Raw genomic sequence first — 16,101 nt, forward strand, 5'->3', positions numbered from 1 at the left:
GATAAAATTCTCAATAAGTAACCATTTCTTTCTTGAAGTCAACTCTTGGATACACAGTACGGAAATTTCATTCAAGAAATTATGAAAATATATGTAAGTAAGTAACAAACTCTTTATTGTTTTCACGAGTTAGATATACGATGTAGAAATTAAATTCAAGAAATTATAAAAAATTCTCAGTCTAAGTAGCAAATTCTTTCTTGAATTCACCTGTTGGATAAACAAAAAGACATATCGTTCAAGAAATTATGACAAAATTCTAAGTAAGTAACAAACTCTTTATTGTTTTCACGAGTTAGATATACGATGTAGAAATTAATTTCAAGAAATTATGAAAAAATTCCCAGTAAGTAGCCATTTCTTTCTTGAAGTCAACTCTTGAATACACAGTACGGAAATTTCATTCCAGAAATTATGAAAATATTTGTAAGTAAGTAACAAACTCTTTATTGATTCCACCTCTTGGATATACAGTACAGATACTTCATTCAAGAAATTATGAAAAAATCGCAAGTAAGTAACTTTTTTTCTCTTTATCACAAACAATTTTCACTTAGCTACACGATGTAGAAATTTAATTCAAGAAATTATAAAAAAATTCTCAGTAAGTAACAATTTCTTTCTTGAAGTCAACTCTTAGATACACAATACGGAAATTTCATTCAAGAAATTATGAAAGTATTTGTAAGTAACAAGCTCTTTATTGATTTCACCTCTTGAATATACAGTACAGATACTTCATTCAAGAAACGTGATTAAACACGTTTTGAAACTACATGCTATTTGCATGCCTTTCCTTGGCACCTTTCCAAATGAGTGGGGATTCCCCACTGCTTCCTACACATTGCGAAAAAGTGAGCAATACGAAAACTCCACGTTTTCAACCAGATTGGTTTTTTTTGGAAAACACGAGAGACATGCAAAGTCGACATAGCTTTATTTCTTTTTTTAAGGTTAATTTAGACGAGGTTCCTTGCGCGCACGTAACCTCGTCTAAATTAACCTTAAAAAATGAAATAATACTAAGCTTGTCTATAAGAAACATATACGTATGTTGTGCTATAAGGCTTTGGATATTCCTTGCATTAAACGTGATTGGAAAAATGTTATAAATTCTTCAATTTATATAAGATGTGTAGCAGTAGTGCAGTTGGTTTGCTTAGTGAACCTTTGTTAGTTTCTCACTTTACTACTATATTTAACTTCTGAATAAAAATGTTCATTATATTGTTAGAAAGTTATTATCAAATGCTATCCCATCTGAGTTTTTCTCAGCACCATGTTATGCCTATTTCTGCTGTTGTAGTATGTAATGCCATTTTTCAATTGAAATCTAAGTCCATTGATTCAGATGGGATAAATACAAACCATTTACATGTTGATTTTAGTCCATTGTTGTTCCATTTGAAGTTGTCTTTTCAAATGTCACTTTGTTGCTCAATAGCCCCAGATAGCTTCCTGTGTGGCATGGTCAGTTGAATTTTAGAACTGGACAAGGACTGTTTTCTTGCTCTTCATATTGCCCTATATCTGTTGCTTGTAGTTATAGCAAAGTGCTAGACTATCTTTTGTAAATTCTAATGTTAATTTTGAGACACACCAATTTGGGGTTTGGAAAGGTTCTGGTTTTCAGCATGCACACAGGGCTCTGTTGTCTCTACTAGTCCAAGCTTCAAAAAGATGTGGTGGCTTGTATATATGTACCCCTGATTTTTCAGAAATTTTTATATCTGTTGTGTATTCTCAAGCTCTTTATTCTCTGGTTTCAAATGGTATAAATTTTTCTATTATATATTTATTAAGGCATTGGTATGGGAATTTTTTTCTCTGGCTTAAAACCATTGATGGTCTCCTGTAATTAAATTCTGTAATTTAAATTTAGATTTAAATTTTGTAATTTGCATAAGGTAAGGCATGAGACAAGATGGGGTTATCTCTCTCTATTTTTAAACTGTGTTTCTAATGTATTGATTTGTCTTCCAACTACTTTTTTTTAGACATTTCTATCATCTCATACCTAGCTTATGCAGATGACATTTTTATAATTAGTTGTACATGGAAGATGCTTTCCGATTCTGGACGTTGGTAAGTGTGAGTTCCTATCTTTTGATGTTAACTCTTCTTCTAGATCACCACTTAGTCATCAAATTTTTTTCTATACCTTTTGTTGAATCCGTTAAATGGTCAGAAATCTTGTTTACAAGTAACCTGTGCTTGTTTTGCTTGTGTACAGTTTCCAGCACTAAATTTAAGCTCTAGATTGGATATTAAAAAATTGTTGCTAACAGGAGTAGATATTACATTAAAGCACTAGTGAAACTGTACTCAAACAACTGCAACCACTCCATCTTATCTTTATCTGGTTTGTTTCAAATTTTTCCCAATAAAGATATCCAAGCTCTCTGCTTACTTTAATTTCATTTAAAGTTTTAGCTGTTTTAATATTAAATTATTTTTCTATATCCTGTTACCTGAATGTTGCATATGATTATTTATTTTAATTTTTGTTCATTTTAGGTTTTAGTTATTCTCTGACATTAATTCCTGGTTATATTAAGTTTGAATTGTCTTAGGAGTTTATTTCTACTTGTCTTTAGTTTTAATATGACTCATTAATTTTCTTAAGAAGTTGTCTTTTTGGGGTTTTCTTTAATCAGTTGTTTTAAACTTTGGTAAACTTATAAAAGTAGCTTTATCTATAAGGGGGGAGGAGGTCAGGAGATATTATTTATATGTTGGCAAAATTCTAGTTCTTTGTCTCCCCAAAAGTAAGTATCTGAATAGGATAAGAGTTTCAGCTTGATCCCTAACTGTTTCTAAGATGGTTTCATATTTTTGGGCTGTTTGGAATCTTTTTGGCTTTTGAAAAGAAAAATGTTGATAGAATAAAAGTATAATCTACAGGATACTAATTTTTGCTGGCTTCAAATATTGAATTTGCATTTCTGTCAATAGGGTAAAGGTCCAATGATTTGACAGTTTTTGTAAAAAAAAAAAAAAAAAAAAAAAAAAAAAAATTTCTACTCCAGAAAGGTTAATTAAAAAAAATTTGGTTTCAGAAAAGGGTTTCAGTATGTAGAAGAAATATCTACAAATCTTACTATTTTATTAGAAGTTTGAACTTTTTCCAGAAAAGGGTACAAAACTCCGATCTTCTGAAATTGGACTGCTTTCACCTACAAATGTGACAGAACAAAAAAGTTACCCGTTTTTGACGTAAGTCGGAACCCAATTCGACACGTGTTGAAATACTTGGGAAATACTTGTCGACGGATCCTTGTGCATTTGACATGCCTATTATTTTTACTTTATTTCTTCGTTTCTCTTCAACTTTTTTAAATGTGTAAATGTATAAAATACTATTCAGATAGTGGAAGCAAAAAACTGAAGAAATTGCCTCAAATATTGGGACGAAATTGGATAATCATATGGAGTGTAATTATATGACCTAGGACTCTATAATATAATGTTTGATATAGGTCTCTTTATAAACACTATTTGGAATGACCCACTTCCTCTCAGCTTTAATGGTTCAGCAAAGATTTCTTTGTTGTTCGCAGTTAAAGGGTTGTCAACATTTGGCCTTTTCAAAATTAATCTACTAGTTTAATCCACTTTAAAAATTTTAGTTTTGACTATCCTTTGTCTGGAAAGTCTAGAATTCTTGAAATATGCATGTTCTACTTAAGATTATTAGAATGTGTGACACTGAGGAGTTTAACATGTTTCATTAATATTTTGGATGAGATTAATTGGGATAGGAATTCCACGATGATTAGGTAGGGGTTCAGAGATACTATTTTGTATTTTACTGCTTGGGATCTATTTGAAAGAAACCATGTATAGAGTTTATTAAAAGAGGGTCTACTTCAAATTTATTCAGTGATTAAATGTTTCTCTAATGTTTTTTTCATGTGAAATATTATTACAAATAATCATCGTGAAAATCTCTTGTTGTTGGGAAAGTACCCATAAATTCAACAACTATGTTTTTGTCAGACAACCCTTGAATTTCGACACCAATTGTTTCTCATCTGCTTTACATGTTCAGTGAAGTTGCTGTCTGTCTAAAATTTCGACAAAGTTACTACAAGATATTCTCGAAAGAAATGAATTTCGTGATAGAACCCAATATCTACATTTGAATTTGGCTGAAGGAACATTTTTAGTCAGTCATTCCACTACATCAGACAAGAATTTTCGACAAAATTCATCTGGGCACTGGAATAAGTTGGTCCCTAATGTTTGTAGTTTCATCATAAGTTCCAATCTTATAGATACAAGAAGCAACCTACAAACAAAATAATAACAGTCATAAGTAAGTTGGCCAAAATGTACCTACCTAACCCGTTCTTTTATAAAACATTTACTAGTTTCTTCTTATTCCGTCGCAATAGGTTTTTGGTTCAATGTTTGAAGATTGCAAGTCAGGAATTGTATTATTTTGACAAGAAAATACACGTGAAGACTTCTTGGAATTGATGAAATGACAGAAAAGATCAACCCTTTTGAGTTTGTTGCTATTAAGCTTGGTAAGTTTGCCAGTTTTGTTCGATTAACTCTATTTATTGTATATCTAGTCACTTTTATTTTGATCTGATGGAATTTATTGTCAATTCCCATAAGTCAATATTTAAATTCGTCAATGTAACTAAGTCTTCTTCTTCTTTTTTTTTAAGTCCATTTTTAATTCAAAAAATTTAAATGTCATGGAATTCTTTGGAGTCTGATGAAAAAGAAGTTTGGAAAATGGATCAATATTTAATCCTAAACAACCTCAAATAAAGTCTGATGATAAGTCAAACGTGCTTCAGACAGTAATTACAATAAATGATAAATTAAATCTAAAACTAACTCAAATTAAAATTAAAAAGATCAAATTTAAACAAAATTAGGTTAAATTAATTCATAAAATTAAAATAGAAATAGTTATTCCACAAATAACCACAGATAATTGCAATGCTCCCACTTCCTAAAAGTTTCATACACCACAGCTATATCTTTGATGGAGGAGGTGGCGTTGGAGAGATTATGGGCCCATTTTGGGTACATTGAGGCACAAGTTAAATTGAACTCTAAAGTTAAAATAGAAATAAATATTACATGTAAATAACCACAAGTAATTATAACACGCCCTCTTCCTAAAAGTATCAAACAGCACAATCATATCTATAATAAAGGAGTTGGTGATGGAGAGGTCATGTGCCCATTTTGTTGTACTGACTATGGAGATTGAAAAGCTGTTGGGTTTTGGTTTCAGCATGGCAAAGCATGCTTGATTTTGTGCTCAAATATTGGTTAAAAGGGGTGAGACGACAGAGTGTTTCAAGGGGAAGTGTCCACACTTTAAACTTTCTACATTTCAATGTCATAGGGTTTTCCATTTAAAACAAAGTATAGCCTTTTTACTCTTTTGTTAACAAATTTTTAAAAGAGGTATGACTAATTGTAGCTTTTGCTCCTTGTTTCACCCCTCCGTGTTAGATTTTTTTGGGACTTTGTATAGAATTTAGGGGGGGGGGGAGCTTGACGACCCAGGGAAGAAACATTGCTTTTCTTAGTAAGTGATACTGTATTGACTCTATTATGCCTAAGTTAGAGACTACTAAAACCTTCGTGTTGTTTAGAATACCCCCAAAATGAACTACAATCTTGATAATAAAAAAAAAATAGTCCCTTTGTATATTATCTTAGAAAGTGTGAAGCAGGCTCATTTACAGTTCAAGTGGCAAGTGGAAGGTTTATTTATTGAGACAGGGTACCAAGCCATTGGATTTATAAAAAAGACCTGCAAGTCTTGAGTTCTTTGAGTTTCGTAGTTCTTGAGTGTCTTAATCCAAATTGGGAAACCAAAGCAGAATTGCTACATGAATCAGATGAAAAACAAGCTAATCTAAAGCTGTGGTATTGTGGTTATGCTGTTGAAAGATGTGCTACGTCCAATCTTCTCAGAGATTTAGTATAAAAGCAAGCTAAATCCTGACTTTCTTCGCATTCGTTTTAAGCCTCTATAGTGCTTTTACTTTATATTAAACCGTTTCCACTTTGGATTTTGTGTTAATAAATGAGGTTGGGACTGCATTTATAGAAGTAGTTTTTGGAGACTTTTCACGAAAATGCCCATTTGAACTGAAATATGAAGCTCTAAGCTCTAGTGCAGGTTTTAAATAATGAAAAGGATCATCCCTCTACAAAGGGCTGATTTCTACCATTTAGTGGGGAAAATGAATAATTGAAAATGCTTTTAACCAAGGAATCAGCTTTTTCGCTACTCTTTTCTCAGGAAAATGGAAAGCTCCCCAGCGAATTTATATAACGTTGAAGTGTCCAAATGACTTGTAATCAACAGTTGAGTAGGTTATTGCTTCTATTTTGGTTTGTAATGGGCCGTACGCCACATTTTGTTGGCGTCCAAGATTGAGATGACGTTGTCCTTCTAATGTTTTTTGACTCGTTCTGATTTTTGCCGTCACTAACAGCATCCTATCGTTCACTCCCGGGGGGGGGGGGGTGGAAATGATTTAATTTGCTCTTTTGAAATATGGTTATAAATGTGATGTCAACCATATGATTTTTTGTTTCAATTATGTATGTATGTATGCTATTGAAATATGCTCAAAAATATGAAATCGCTCTCGAGATTTTTTTCTTTCAAAAATTAAGGATCTTAACGAGTTTTCTCAAACTCATGTCCTGTATAGTCTTTTTTTAGGCCAGAAAACCCCAGGATGCCAATTTTTCCTCAAAAAAATATGGAGGTGTTTTCGAGAAAAAACACATACATAAATAAATGCACAATTATTGCTCGTTTAAAGAGATAAGATATATAACTTTTTCTTTCTTTTTTAGAAGTTGAAGATGAGATTTCTGGAGAAACTGATTTTAAATACGAACTTAATCAAAATGATACCTCAAAGGCCAGACTTTTCCTTTCAGAACCTGCAGAAAGCGCTAAGTCTGGCTCTTATGAAATTGTGTCTGTGGCTTTGAATGATCCAGGTATATCTCCATTTACTAAACTAAGTAACTTCTGTGAATAGTGATTGAACCTTATGTTTTATAAGTTAAGGAAATAAGTCTATTATCACAGGGGGCCTGGTAGTGTTGTAGAAGTAAATTGTGAAATGGCTTCAAAGTATTAAAGGTATTATTTTTTCCTCAGTTCATTTGTTTTTGCTTTTCCTGGAATTGTTTTTCATAAGTAAAAATCATGATTTCCTGTGATGATACAGAGTTTTTGGAAGCAAAATCCTGTTTTATAAGCTTTATAGGCAGACATTATTTTTTATGTGTACTTAGAATTTCTTAAAGCTTGTATAATATTTAGATCTTTATCAATCTATTTCGTAGTATTATGGTATTGATCAGTTTTAGACCTGAAATAAAAGTATGTTTAATCATACTTTTTTTTTGCTTAAAAGGATTTGTTCATATACATAAGAAGTAAATATGCATGCTCAATCACTAACTATATTCAAGTAATGTCTTGTTATATTTTTAGCTGTAATTATCTCGCATTAGTTTACATTTTCTTATCAAATAATTATAAGGACAGAAACATTAAATTCTTTGTTAGAAGATGGCATTTTTTTTGGTCATTTCTCCTAGAATATTTCCGAAGATAATTCGTTCGCTCAAATTTGATTTGGCTCAAAGTTGTGGAACAGTTTTCTCTATGCAATGCCCGTCAATGATTTTTCAGTGATTTTCATATGTTTTGCTAATCTGTTTCTATATTATTGAAGTGTCTGCATTTATCACCTAAATTTGGTAATAAATATTAAAAGAAGAACAATCGAACAGTAAATGGCAGTGGACTCCTGTCATGCTGTTCTAAATGTGTTCTTTAAAAATTTGAGTATGCTTATAAAAAGCAGCAGAAGACAATAAATATCCGTTATAATAGCCCTGTTGCATTTGCCGATTGTATTGCAACTAGTGTTCTTTGAATGTGTAGTCAGGGTTGCCACTCGGTGAACAAGAAAAAATCACTAGATTCTAGAAAAAAAACACTAAATCAGCATATAAATCACTAGATTATTGGCTAGAATTCACTAGAAAACACTAAAATTATAATACTCTTTATCATTGTAATTAATGATTGTTTTGTTTCTTTACCATGTTCTATACAGGTGCATCTACAGGAAGGGGGTAAAATTACCCCCTAGATGTGGAGAAATACCTTTAGATTGATGTTTTGTTTTTTGTCAAGCGAAAATTAACATTGAAATTTGGAAAAATACCTTTTTGCGTCTCTACGCAAAGAATAGAACAAAACTCTTGCTTCCCCCCTTTATTTTCCCGAATTGATACCCTTGGCTTATACTCAATCACTGAAAATTTACTATTGGTGATCTAATCGAAATATTTGCTGTTTTGTTTCAATTGTTTTCCTTTTCGATCCGAAACCTCAGTTTTTTTCAAAAAAATATAGAAACTTTTCTTTTTACTCTAGTTGAACTAATATAATTACTGGAGCACCAGCGACTATTTTGAAAGTGGGCTTTTATATTTTCATGGAAAAAACGTCGTCCCAGCCATCATAAATTTCGACAAGCATCGGTCTTATTGCTTATTTTATAAAGGAAGAGGTACTTGTCAATTATGCGGAACTCACCCAGGAAGTGATGTTAGGTTAATCCTAATGATATATACCAAAATATGATGAAAATATAATACTTTAGTTTATATAATAATATAATTTTGGATATATATCGGCACTTTAGGGGGGTGTGGGGGTAAAGTAACTTAACTTCACCCCCACACCCTTAATGTACAAATATATAGCCCAAGTTTTACAAGTCCAATGCATTCTGTCACCCATTATTTGTGTTTGTGGCTATGAAACTGCAAATTATCCTAGCATACTTTCATCCCCAGATCTATCCTCGGGGGCTCTGTGGGTCATGTTAAATGTAAAGAAACAGTTTTGGAACCTTTTAACTATGCTAAACAAAATGGCTATCTCAGACTTTTGATCGAACTATTTTTGGGAAAAAAGGGACGTAGGAGGGGGACTAGTAGCCGTCTGATTGTTTTAGTCAAATAAAATGGACATCAGAAATTTTTATTTCCGTCAAGAAAACCCTCTCCCTATGTTCTAGGACCGTTGGTTCGATACGATCGCCACTGGAAAAAAACGGCAAATTAACACGCATCCGTGATTTTTTTTTTTTTTTTTTTTTTGCAAATAATACAAAATTCAACACTTTTGCAGATAGGGGCTTGAAACCTCTACAGTAAGGTTCTCTGATACGCCGAATCCATTGGTTTGATTTTAATTAAAATTCTTCGACTTTAGGTGGGTGTTTCCTCCTTCTTTTAAACATCATGGCATATTTTCACAGTTTCTTAGCTCTTTATGGGTATAACTCAGCTTAATGAACCTTATATCTGTGTAATCTACATAATATTTTGATGATATACCAATTGACATCAAAATTCCGTTTCTAGAGTTTCGGTACTATTGAGCCTTGTAGCTCCATTCTTACAGTTCGTTACCGCAAACTCTTTGATATATGAGCATATAAATCCAAAAACTTAAAGAAAAGGACGTTATCTGCGCTTATTAGGTGTTTCAATTACAAATAAGAGATTTTGGAGAATTATTGTAGTTTCTATTAGATATTCGAAGTAAAGATTAAATTCATAAGACAATTTCCTGAGTATACCCCCCCCTCTTACTCCTAACCGGCTTCAATCATCAAACTAGTTATATTGAATTGAATTTATTTATAACCCGTTGAAATACAATGATGAACGAAGTATATAAAAAAAAGAAAAAAAGAAAAAAAAAGCAAAAGAAAAAGACGGATAATGACAAATAAAACGAAATAAAAGCTCATAGAACAATCGCACAAGCATAGTAATAAACCAGAAAATGACAGCACAAGTCAATGTAAAGAGCACATGACAAGCACCAACAGAACAAAAATAAAAATTATGGAACAAGCACACAAGCATAATAATAATAAACAAGACAATCATACAGTATATATAACAAACACAAAAACAGTAAACGTGAAAGACCTATTGTTTTAAAAGGGAACACCATGGGTGTCCATTTAATCCACTATTTATAATTCTATATATTATAAATCCTATTATAAAATACATATTTTCTTTTTCAATGATTTTGTTTTTTCATTTAGAAAATTGTATGTAATGTATACCTACCTTCTTATTTTTCAATGACTCTATTTCTGTTCTATTTGCAGATTTAGAGGGTGGATTCATATCCACCATTTACTCCACTTTCAAAGGTTTTAGTAAAAGAAAGTTTAATTTAAAACTGATAGATTACAGAGAGAAAAAAAACATAAATATGAAGACAAAAATTCGACCTGAGCAAATGTTGTGAAATAGGAAGTATAGAACATTTTTGCAATTTTGTAATTAACTAGGTTCACCTATTATCTTGATGATAACGCTCTGGGGTGTATGTCTGATATGGACATAAGTTGGAAAATTGAAAGTTTCAAAGGCGGTGTATTTGCATAAATGCTAATTTGGAACATATTAGGAACTGTAGTGAATCTATTTTGCGCCTTTTTTTATTAATTAGCTTGTTGTGTGATTTATTCGATTTAATCATAAATCTACGCGCCGTACCATGAAAAATCACTAGATTTGGGAAGTAATCACTAGTTTTAGAAAAAAAATCACTATGAATCGCTAGCTAGAAGAAACTCACTAGGTAACATAAAAACTCACTAGAAATAGTGATAAGTCACTAGGTGTGGCAACCCTGTGTTTAGTCCTCATGTTTTTCGTGAGTGCTCTCAGTTTGGCCGAGAAGAAGACATATTTGAATAGATTCCTTTGTAAATTTTGCAATTCAAAGAGAAAAATATATAAAATACAAGCATATTTCAAATATAAGATAGCCAAAACCAACAATTTATATTTTAATCTATACAATGTTCTGAATATCTATTCTAGGTATCACTAATGCATCATCACACCTGACTGGCCCATTCAAACAAACAAATAATATTCCGTCGATGCAAAGTTTTTCAAATATACGCGTAAAACAATGTACAGAGGCAGACTACAAATATGAGGCAGCAGTTAACACCACCTTTTTCGATGAGTTCAATGTCTCAAACCAGGAGGACCCGGGACCAGAGCCAAGAGACGTTGAAAGTTTTACAACCAAAATATTGCCTTGCAAAAAGCAGTTATATGAGTGCCCAGTATGTAGCAAATATTACCCAAATGGTCGTTTGTCAATACATATGAGGGTTCATACTAAGAAAAAGTTGGTTCATACGAGGAAAAAGCTGGTTCATACCAAGGAAATATCTTATCAGTGTGATGCATGTAATAAAACTTTTACCCGAAAGGCCGGTTTAGAAGTTCATCAAAGAATTCATAGTGGAGAAAAACCTTACGTGTGTGATGTGTGCAAGAAAAGTTTCCGCCAAATGTCTGCGTTGTCTGTACACCAAAGTAGTCATTCTGAGGAAAAGCCTTATGAATGCGATGTTTGTAAGCACCGATTCAGTAGGAAAGATTATCTTACTATCCACCAAAGAATTCATACTGGGGAGAAACCTTACATGTGCGATGTATGCAAGATGAGTTTCCGTACAACTAGTCAGTTGTCTATACACAAAAGAAAGTCATGCCGGGAGAAAACCTTTTGAATGTGGCATTTGTAAGAAACGGTTCCCAACTCATTTTGATCTATCTGAAAATCAACGATTCCATACTGGGGAGGAACTTTATCCATGCGATATATGCAAGAAAAGATTCCCGAAAAAATAAACATTGTCTTGATACCAAAGAACTTAATTAGGCAAAGAACTCTTTGAGTGTGGCACATGTAAGAAAATTCTCGTCCAAATATATGGATCGTTTCAACATCGATTAATTAACTTTTAGAATAAATACTCTAATTTTAATACCATAGAGAGCACAAGCGTTGCCTAAGTAGAGAGCGAAGTGAGCTCTATGTTTTGTTTTTTCATAATGCCACTTTGTATGGGAGTTGTCATAGAAACTTTAGAAGGAGCTCATTTGATGGAATATTGGAAATTCTTGTTTCCTTTGTAAAAGACAAAAGTGGCTAGAGGACATTCTCACAACCCCCCCCCCCCTCCCTCTTGCCCTTTTAGATACCCTATCTTCGCCTCAGTACTGATCAAAATTTTAAAATAGCTATTTTATTTTTATTCAAAATAGATTGAAGGTCCAACAGCTATGTTTCTGGGGATAAAAAGGACCCCTGGTAGTTGCAGATTATTTGTGTTCTCTATTGTTTACGTATAGGGTTTATTATTGGAACACAGAGTAATGTGTTTACTCTTATTGTGTCGGCAAGCCTGGATTTACCAATACGTCCACTAGGCCCGGACCTAGGGGCGCATTAAATTATGACTATGTATTGATGAACAGGGGGCTAGTTGCCCTCTGGTTACTTTTGACTCTTAAAAAGGGAACTAGAACTCTTGATTTAAAATCGACTGAGCCTCCTCCAAAGCTTATGCTACCACTCCTTCCATAAATACCTTATATGTTAACAATGGGCAATTTGCATAACTTACATCCCTTACCCTGGGGGCTCTGGTGTGTTTTGTCAGCCCAGGAGGCATAGTTTTTTGACCTTTTGACAATTTTGAATAAAAGGCCTATCTCAAAATTTTGATCGGATATAATTTGAGAAAAGAGGGCGTGGAGGATAGGCTGGTTCCCCTTGATTACTTTTAACTCTTAAAAAGGTCACTAGAACTTCCAATTTCAAATCGATTGAGCCCCCTTCGATGTTTGTACGACCACCTTTTTCATAAAAACTTCATATCATCCGGGGCATTACATACAAATCTTGCCCCCGGGCTCTGGGGGGTTGTATCAAGCCTAAAGGCATTGTTGTGTAGTTTTTGGACTATTTTGATTAAAAGAAATATCTCAAAATTTCGATCGGATACATTTGGTGAAAAGAGGACGCGGGGGGAATAGTTTCCCTCCGATCACTTCTTACTCTTAAAAAGGAAACCAATACTTTCAGTTTCCAATCAAATGAACGTCCTCCTAAATTTATGCGACCATCTTCACCCTTAAAACCTTATATGCCCCCGGGGCATAGCTTAAAACCATTGCCCAGGCTCTGGGGGATTGTGTTAAACCTGGAGGCATTATTACATGACTCTTCGGACTATTTTGTACAAAATGGGTGTCTCTAAATTTCGATCGGATGCATTTTGGGAAAAAATGGCGTGGTGGTGTTGCTAGTTGCCGTTCAATCACTTCTGACTCTTAAAAAAAGGCACTAGAACTTCCAAAATCCAGTCGAGTGAGCACACCCCCCCCCTCTCGAAGTTTATGTGACCACCCCGTCAAGAAAAACCTGTCATGCTAACAATGAGCAACTAGCTTAACTTGTAGCCCTTGCACTGTAGGGCGTAGGGGGTCGACATCTCCAAAGACATAATTACTAGACCTTTCAACTGTGCTGAACAAAATGGATATCACAAAAGTTTTACATGATGTGTTTGGATAATGACGAGCCTGAGAGGGAAGGGTAGTTGCCCTCCAATCCCTTTTGACTCTTAAAAACGGAACTAGAACTTTCAATTTACAATCGAATGAGCTCCTTCCGAAGTTTCTATGACAACTTCTCTACGAAGTGCCTTGGTGAAACAAACAATATATTGTATCCGCATCACTCTTTACTTAGGAAGCTCTATTGCGCTGATTATGATACTAATTTAGATTTTAGATTCAGCCATTTTTATTTCTCCTTTTAATTAAGCTTCATATAGGCAAGTATTTTCGTTTTCAAACTGAAGAGGGGATATCTAAAGGGAATTGCTTTATTGTATTGGCTGAATTACTACAGAGGTGTTATATATGCCTGTTGAAGTAGTTTAATTAAAAATATTTTCAGGTAATTACATATTACGGTATGTGGTAAGGCAGGCACACACTGGTTAAATTTGCTTGTCCAGCAGAAGATGAACGAAAAAAAAATTACCTCAAGCTCAATCCTTAATATAGCCTTAAGGCATACTCCAAATCTTGCTTATTTTGTGGGTTTTTTTATTTTTTCTGCTTATTTCTAATAAACAAGTCGATTCAAAAATTAAAATAAAACCTCTTAAGCCCCAAAAACGACAAGATCAGCAGTTTTTGTACGTAGTTAAGGCTATTAAATGCCCAGGGCTCAGGCACCACTATAATGACAGTTTTCATATAAATGAGGCTGTGCCAAGATAACAATGACACATCTTTATGTTGTCACGTGTGTTTTATTAAGGTTATAATTAGCAGAATATGTACATGTAAGTATAAAAGTGAATATATGCAATATGTTGCTTAATTGGAATGGCAGAATAGCTCCAGAGGCATTATTTCTTTTTTGTAGAGGTCAAAATATTTTGAGGTAACAACTACAAGACATAAATTGCTACAAGCTATAATAAATTCACACCCTACACTAAGAAAAACAGAGAAGGCCAAATAATCTCTGCTAATAAGTCCAGAACTTCTAACAGAAGACTACATTTCCTGAGTTTGACATTTTCACTTCAGCTGAACTTTTTTTTTGGATTGTCAAAATTTTTCAATAAGAACGCAATATAAAGTATTGTTGCAAAATTTAATACCAACTACAAAGTATTGTCCAATTTTTATCCACATTGGAATAATACCATTCGAACTGAAACAGAATTGTGAGAAGAAGAAAGATGTAAAACCCAATAATATATTTCTTGTTTTTTTCCTTAATTTCTACCGTATAAATTTAACTAACCAGAGTACGATCACTTTACATCTTTTTACATCGTTTTACATCTTTCCTCCTCTCACAATTTTGTTTCAGTTCTATCCCCTCAGTAAGGAGGTTAGTATATTAGTTTGAATTTATTATAGCTTGTAGCAATTTATATGTCTTGTAGTTGTTCTTTGAATTCAAGGCAGTGTACAAGCCTGATGTATTTTTCGGGCTCATCACTCTTGGTGATGGTGGTTTTCTTTTGGAGGTGGTTAACCTGAAGGTGGTAGTTTTTTATGTTTGAGTCGCTTTAATAAATTATTTTGAAGAGAAAACTGTGTTTATGATAGCACTTTACCTTAAAATAGACAGTGGTAAATGCTTTCATTCTTTATATTGCAGGATCTTCAATATTGAGATGAAATTGTGAGGCCTGTGGTACAGGGGATTTGGAAGGAGAAATTCTTGAGGTATAAGCAATTTTACCCTGCACGGATTCAATGGTATATTTTGGAGTAAAGTTTGGAGGGAAATGGGGATAAAATTGCTTTAATATTTGTCAAGTTAATCTTCATCAAGATATATCTTTTAAGGGAGGGGTCACCTACTACATATAGATATATAGATACATAAGCAAGTGTGCGTGTAGGTCCTCGAAAAGTCGCAGCACCACACCTGTAAGCAAGTAAATAGTGAAAAGTATGTATCGAGCTTACGTGGCAATGCCAAATCTAGAAATTAAAGGCTAACATTAAATTTGGCTAAATTATAATATTTTTTAAATTAAAACTAGGAGGAAAGTTTTGAACCATAAATTCTTGGGTCATATTGATGGAATTTGTCTCAACTTGACATAACACATGTATTTTCTAAGATATTCGTGCCAATTTTAATATTAAATGAGGCAAAATTGTCTCCACGTACTTATCAGCGTCCATTTTTAACCATCAGCAAAAAACGGAGAAATTCTCTTCTCATAAAATTTTTAAAATACAGTAAATATTTTCTGGACATACTGTTTGGTCGTAAATTCTTTTTTTCAATATAAGAAATAATAGTTTTATTAGAGGGAAGTACCTTTTCCTTAGGGGAAGGGAGGTTGAAGAAATTTCGGCACAATGGAACCAGCAGAAACTAGGAATGACATTTGAATATTTGTGAGTTCCTGAGCTAATCCTCTAAGCATCAATTTATTTCATAGCCAGTTGTGCAATGTGTGTAACCAACACGCCTAATTTTTGAAAAAAAATATCTAATTAAGAGGGCATTTCTTCTTTCCGTGATAGTTGATAGCTCTCTGTGCAAGAAGTTTGCATTTGCGCATTTCCCGAGACCAAGCGTTGCCATCACTTTCAGAAAAATATTACTAGTTTTCTGAATAATAGCCG

The 16,101-nt window shown here is 33.3% G+C and overlaps 1 protein-coding gene across 2 annotated transcripts; it reads left to right on the forward strand.

Moving 5' to 3' along the window:
- The first annotated feature begins 1,024 nt into the window (after positions 1-1,024).
- On the forward strand, positions 1,025-13,875 carry LOC148947890 (uncharacterized). Of its 2 annotated transcripts, XM_089095520.1 has the most exons (4): positions 1,025-2,091; positions 4,398-4,532; positions 6,850-6,999; positions 10,942-13,875. In XM_089095520.1, the coding sequence occupies exons 2-4, from the start codon at positions 4,487-4,489 to the stop codon at positions 11,646-11,648; spliced, it is 903 nt and encodes a 300-aa protein (XP_088951646.1). In that variant the 5' UTR covers positions 1,025-2,091; positions 4,398-4,486; the 3' UTR covers positions 11,649-13,875. The 2 variants fall into 2 exon arrangements, with proteins under 2 accessions (XP_088951646.1, XP_088951645.1); XM_089095519.1 differs by lacking the exon at positions 1,025-2,091 and having other exon boundaries at positions 3,860-4,532.
- Positions 13,876-16,101: the final 2,226 nt, after the last annotated feature.

The sequence above is a fragment of the Artemia sp. Qi Xiang Cuo genome, chromosome 10 (assembly GCF_049724085.1).
Source record: "Artemia sp. Qi Xiang Cuo chromosome 10, ASM4972408v1, whole genome shotgun sequence".
NCBI classification, from domain to species: Eukaryota; Metazoa; Arthropoda; class Branchiopoda; order Anostraca; family Artemiidae; genus Artemia; species Artemia sp. Qi Xiang Cuo.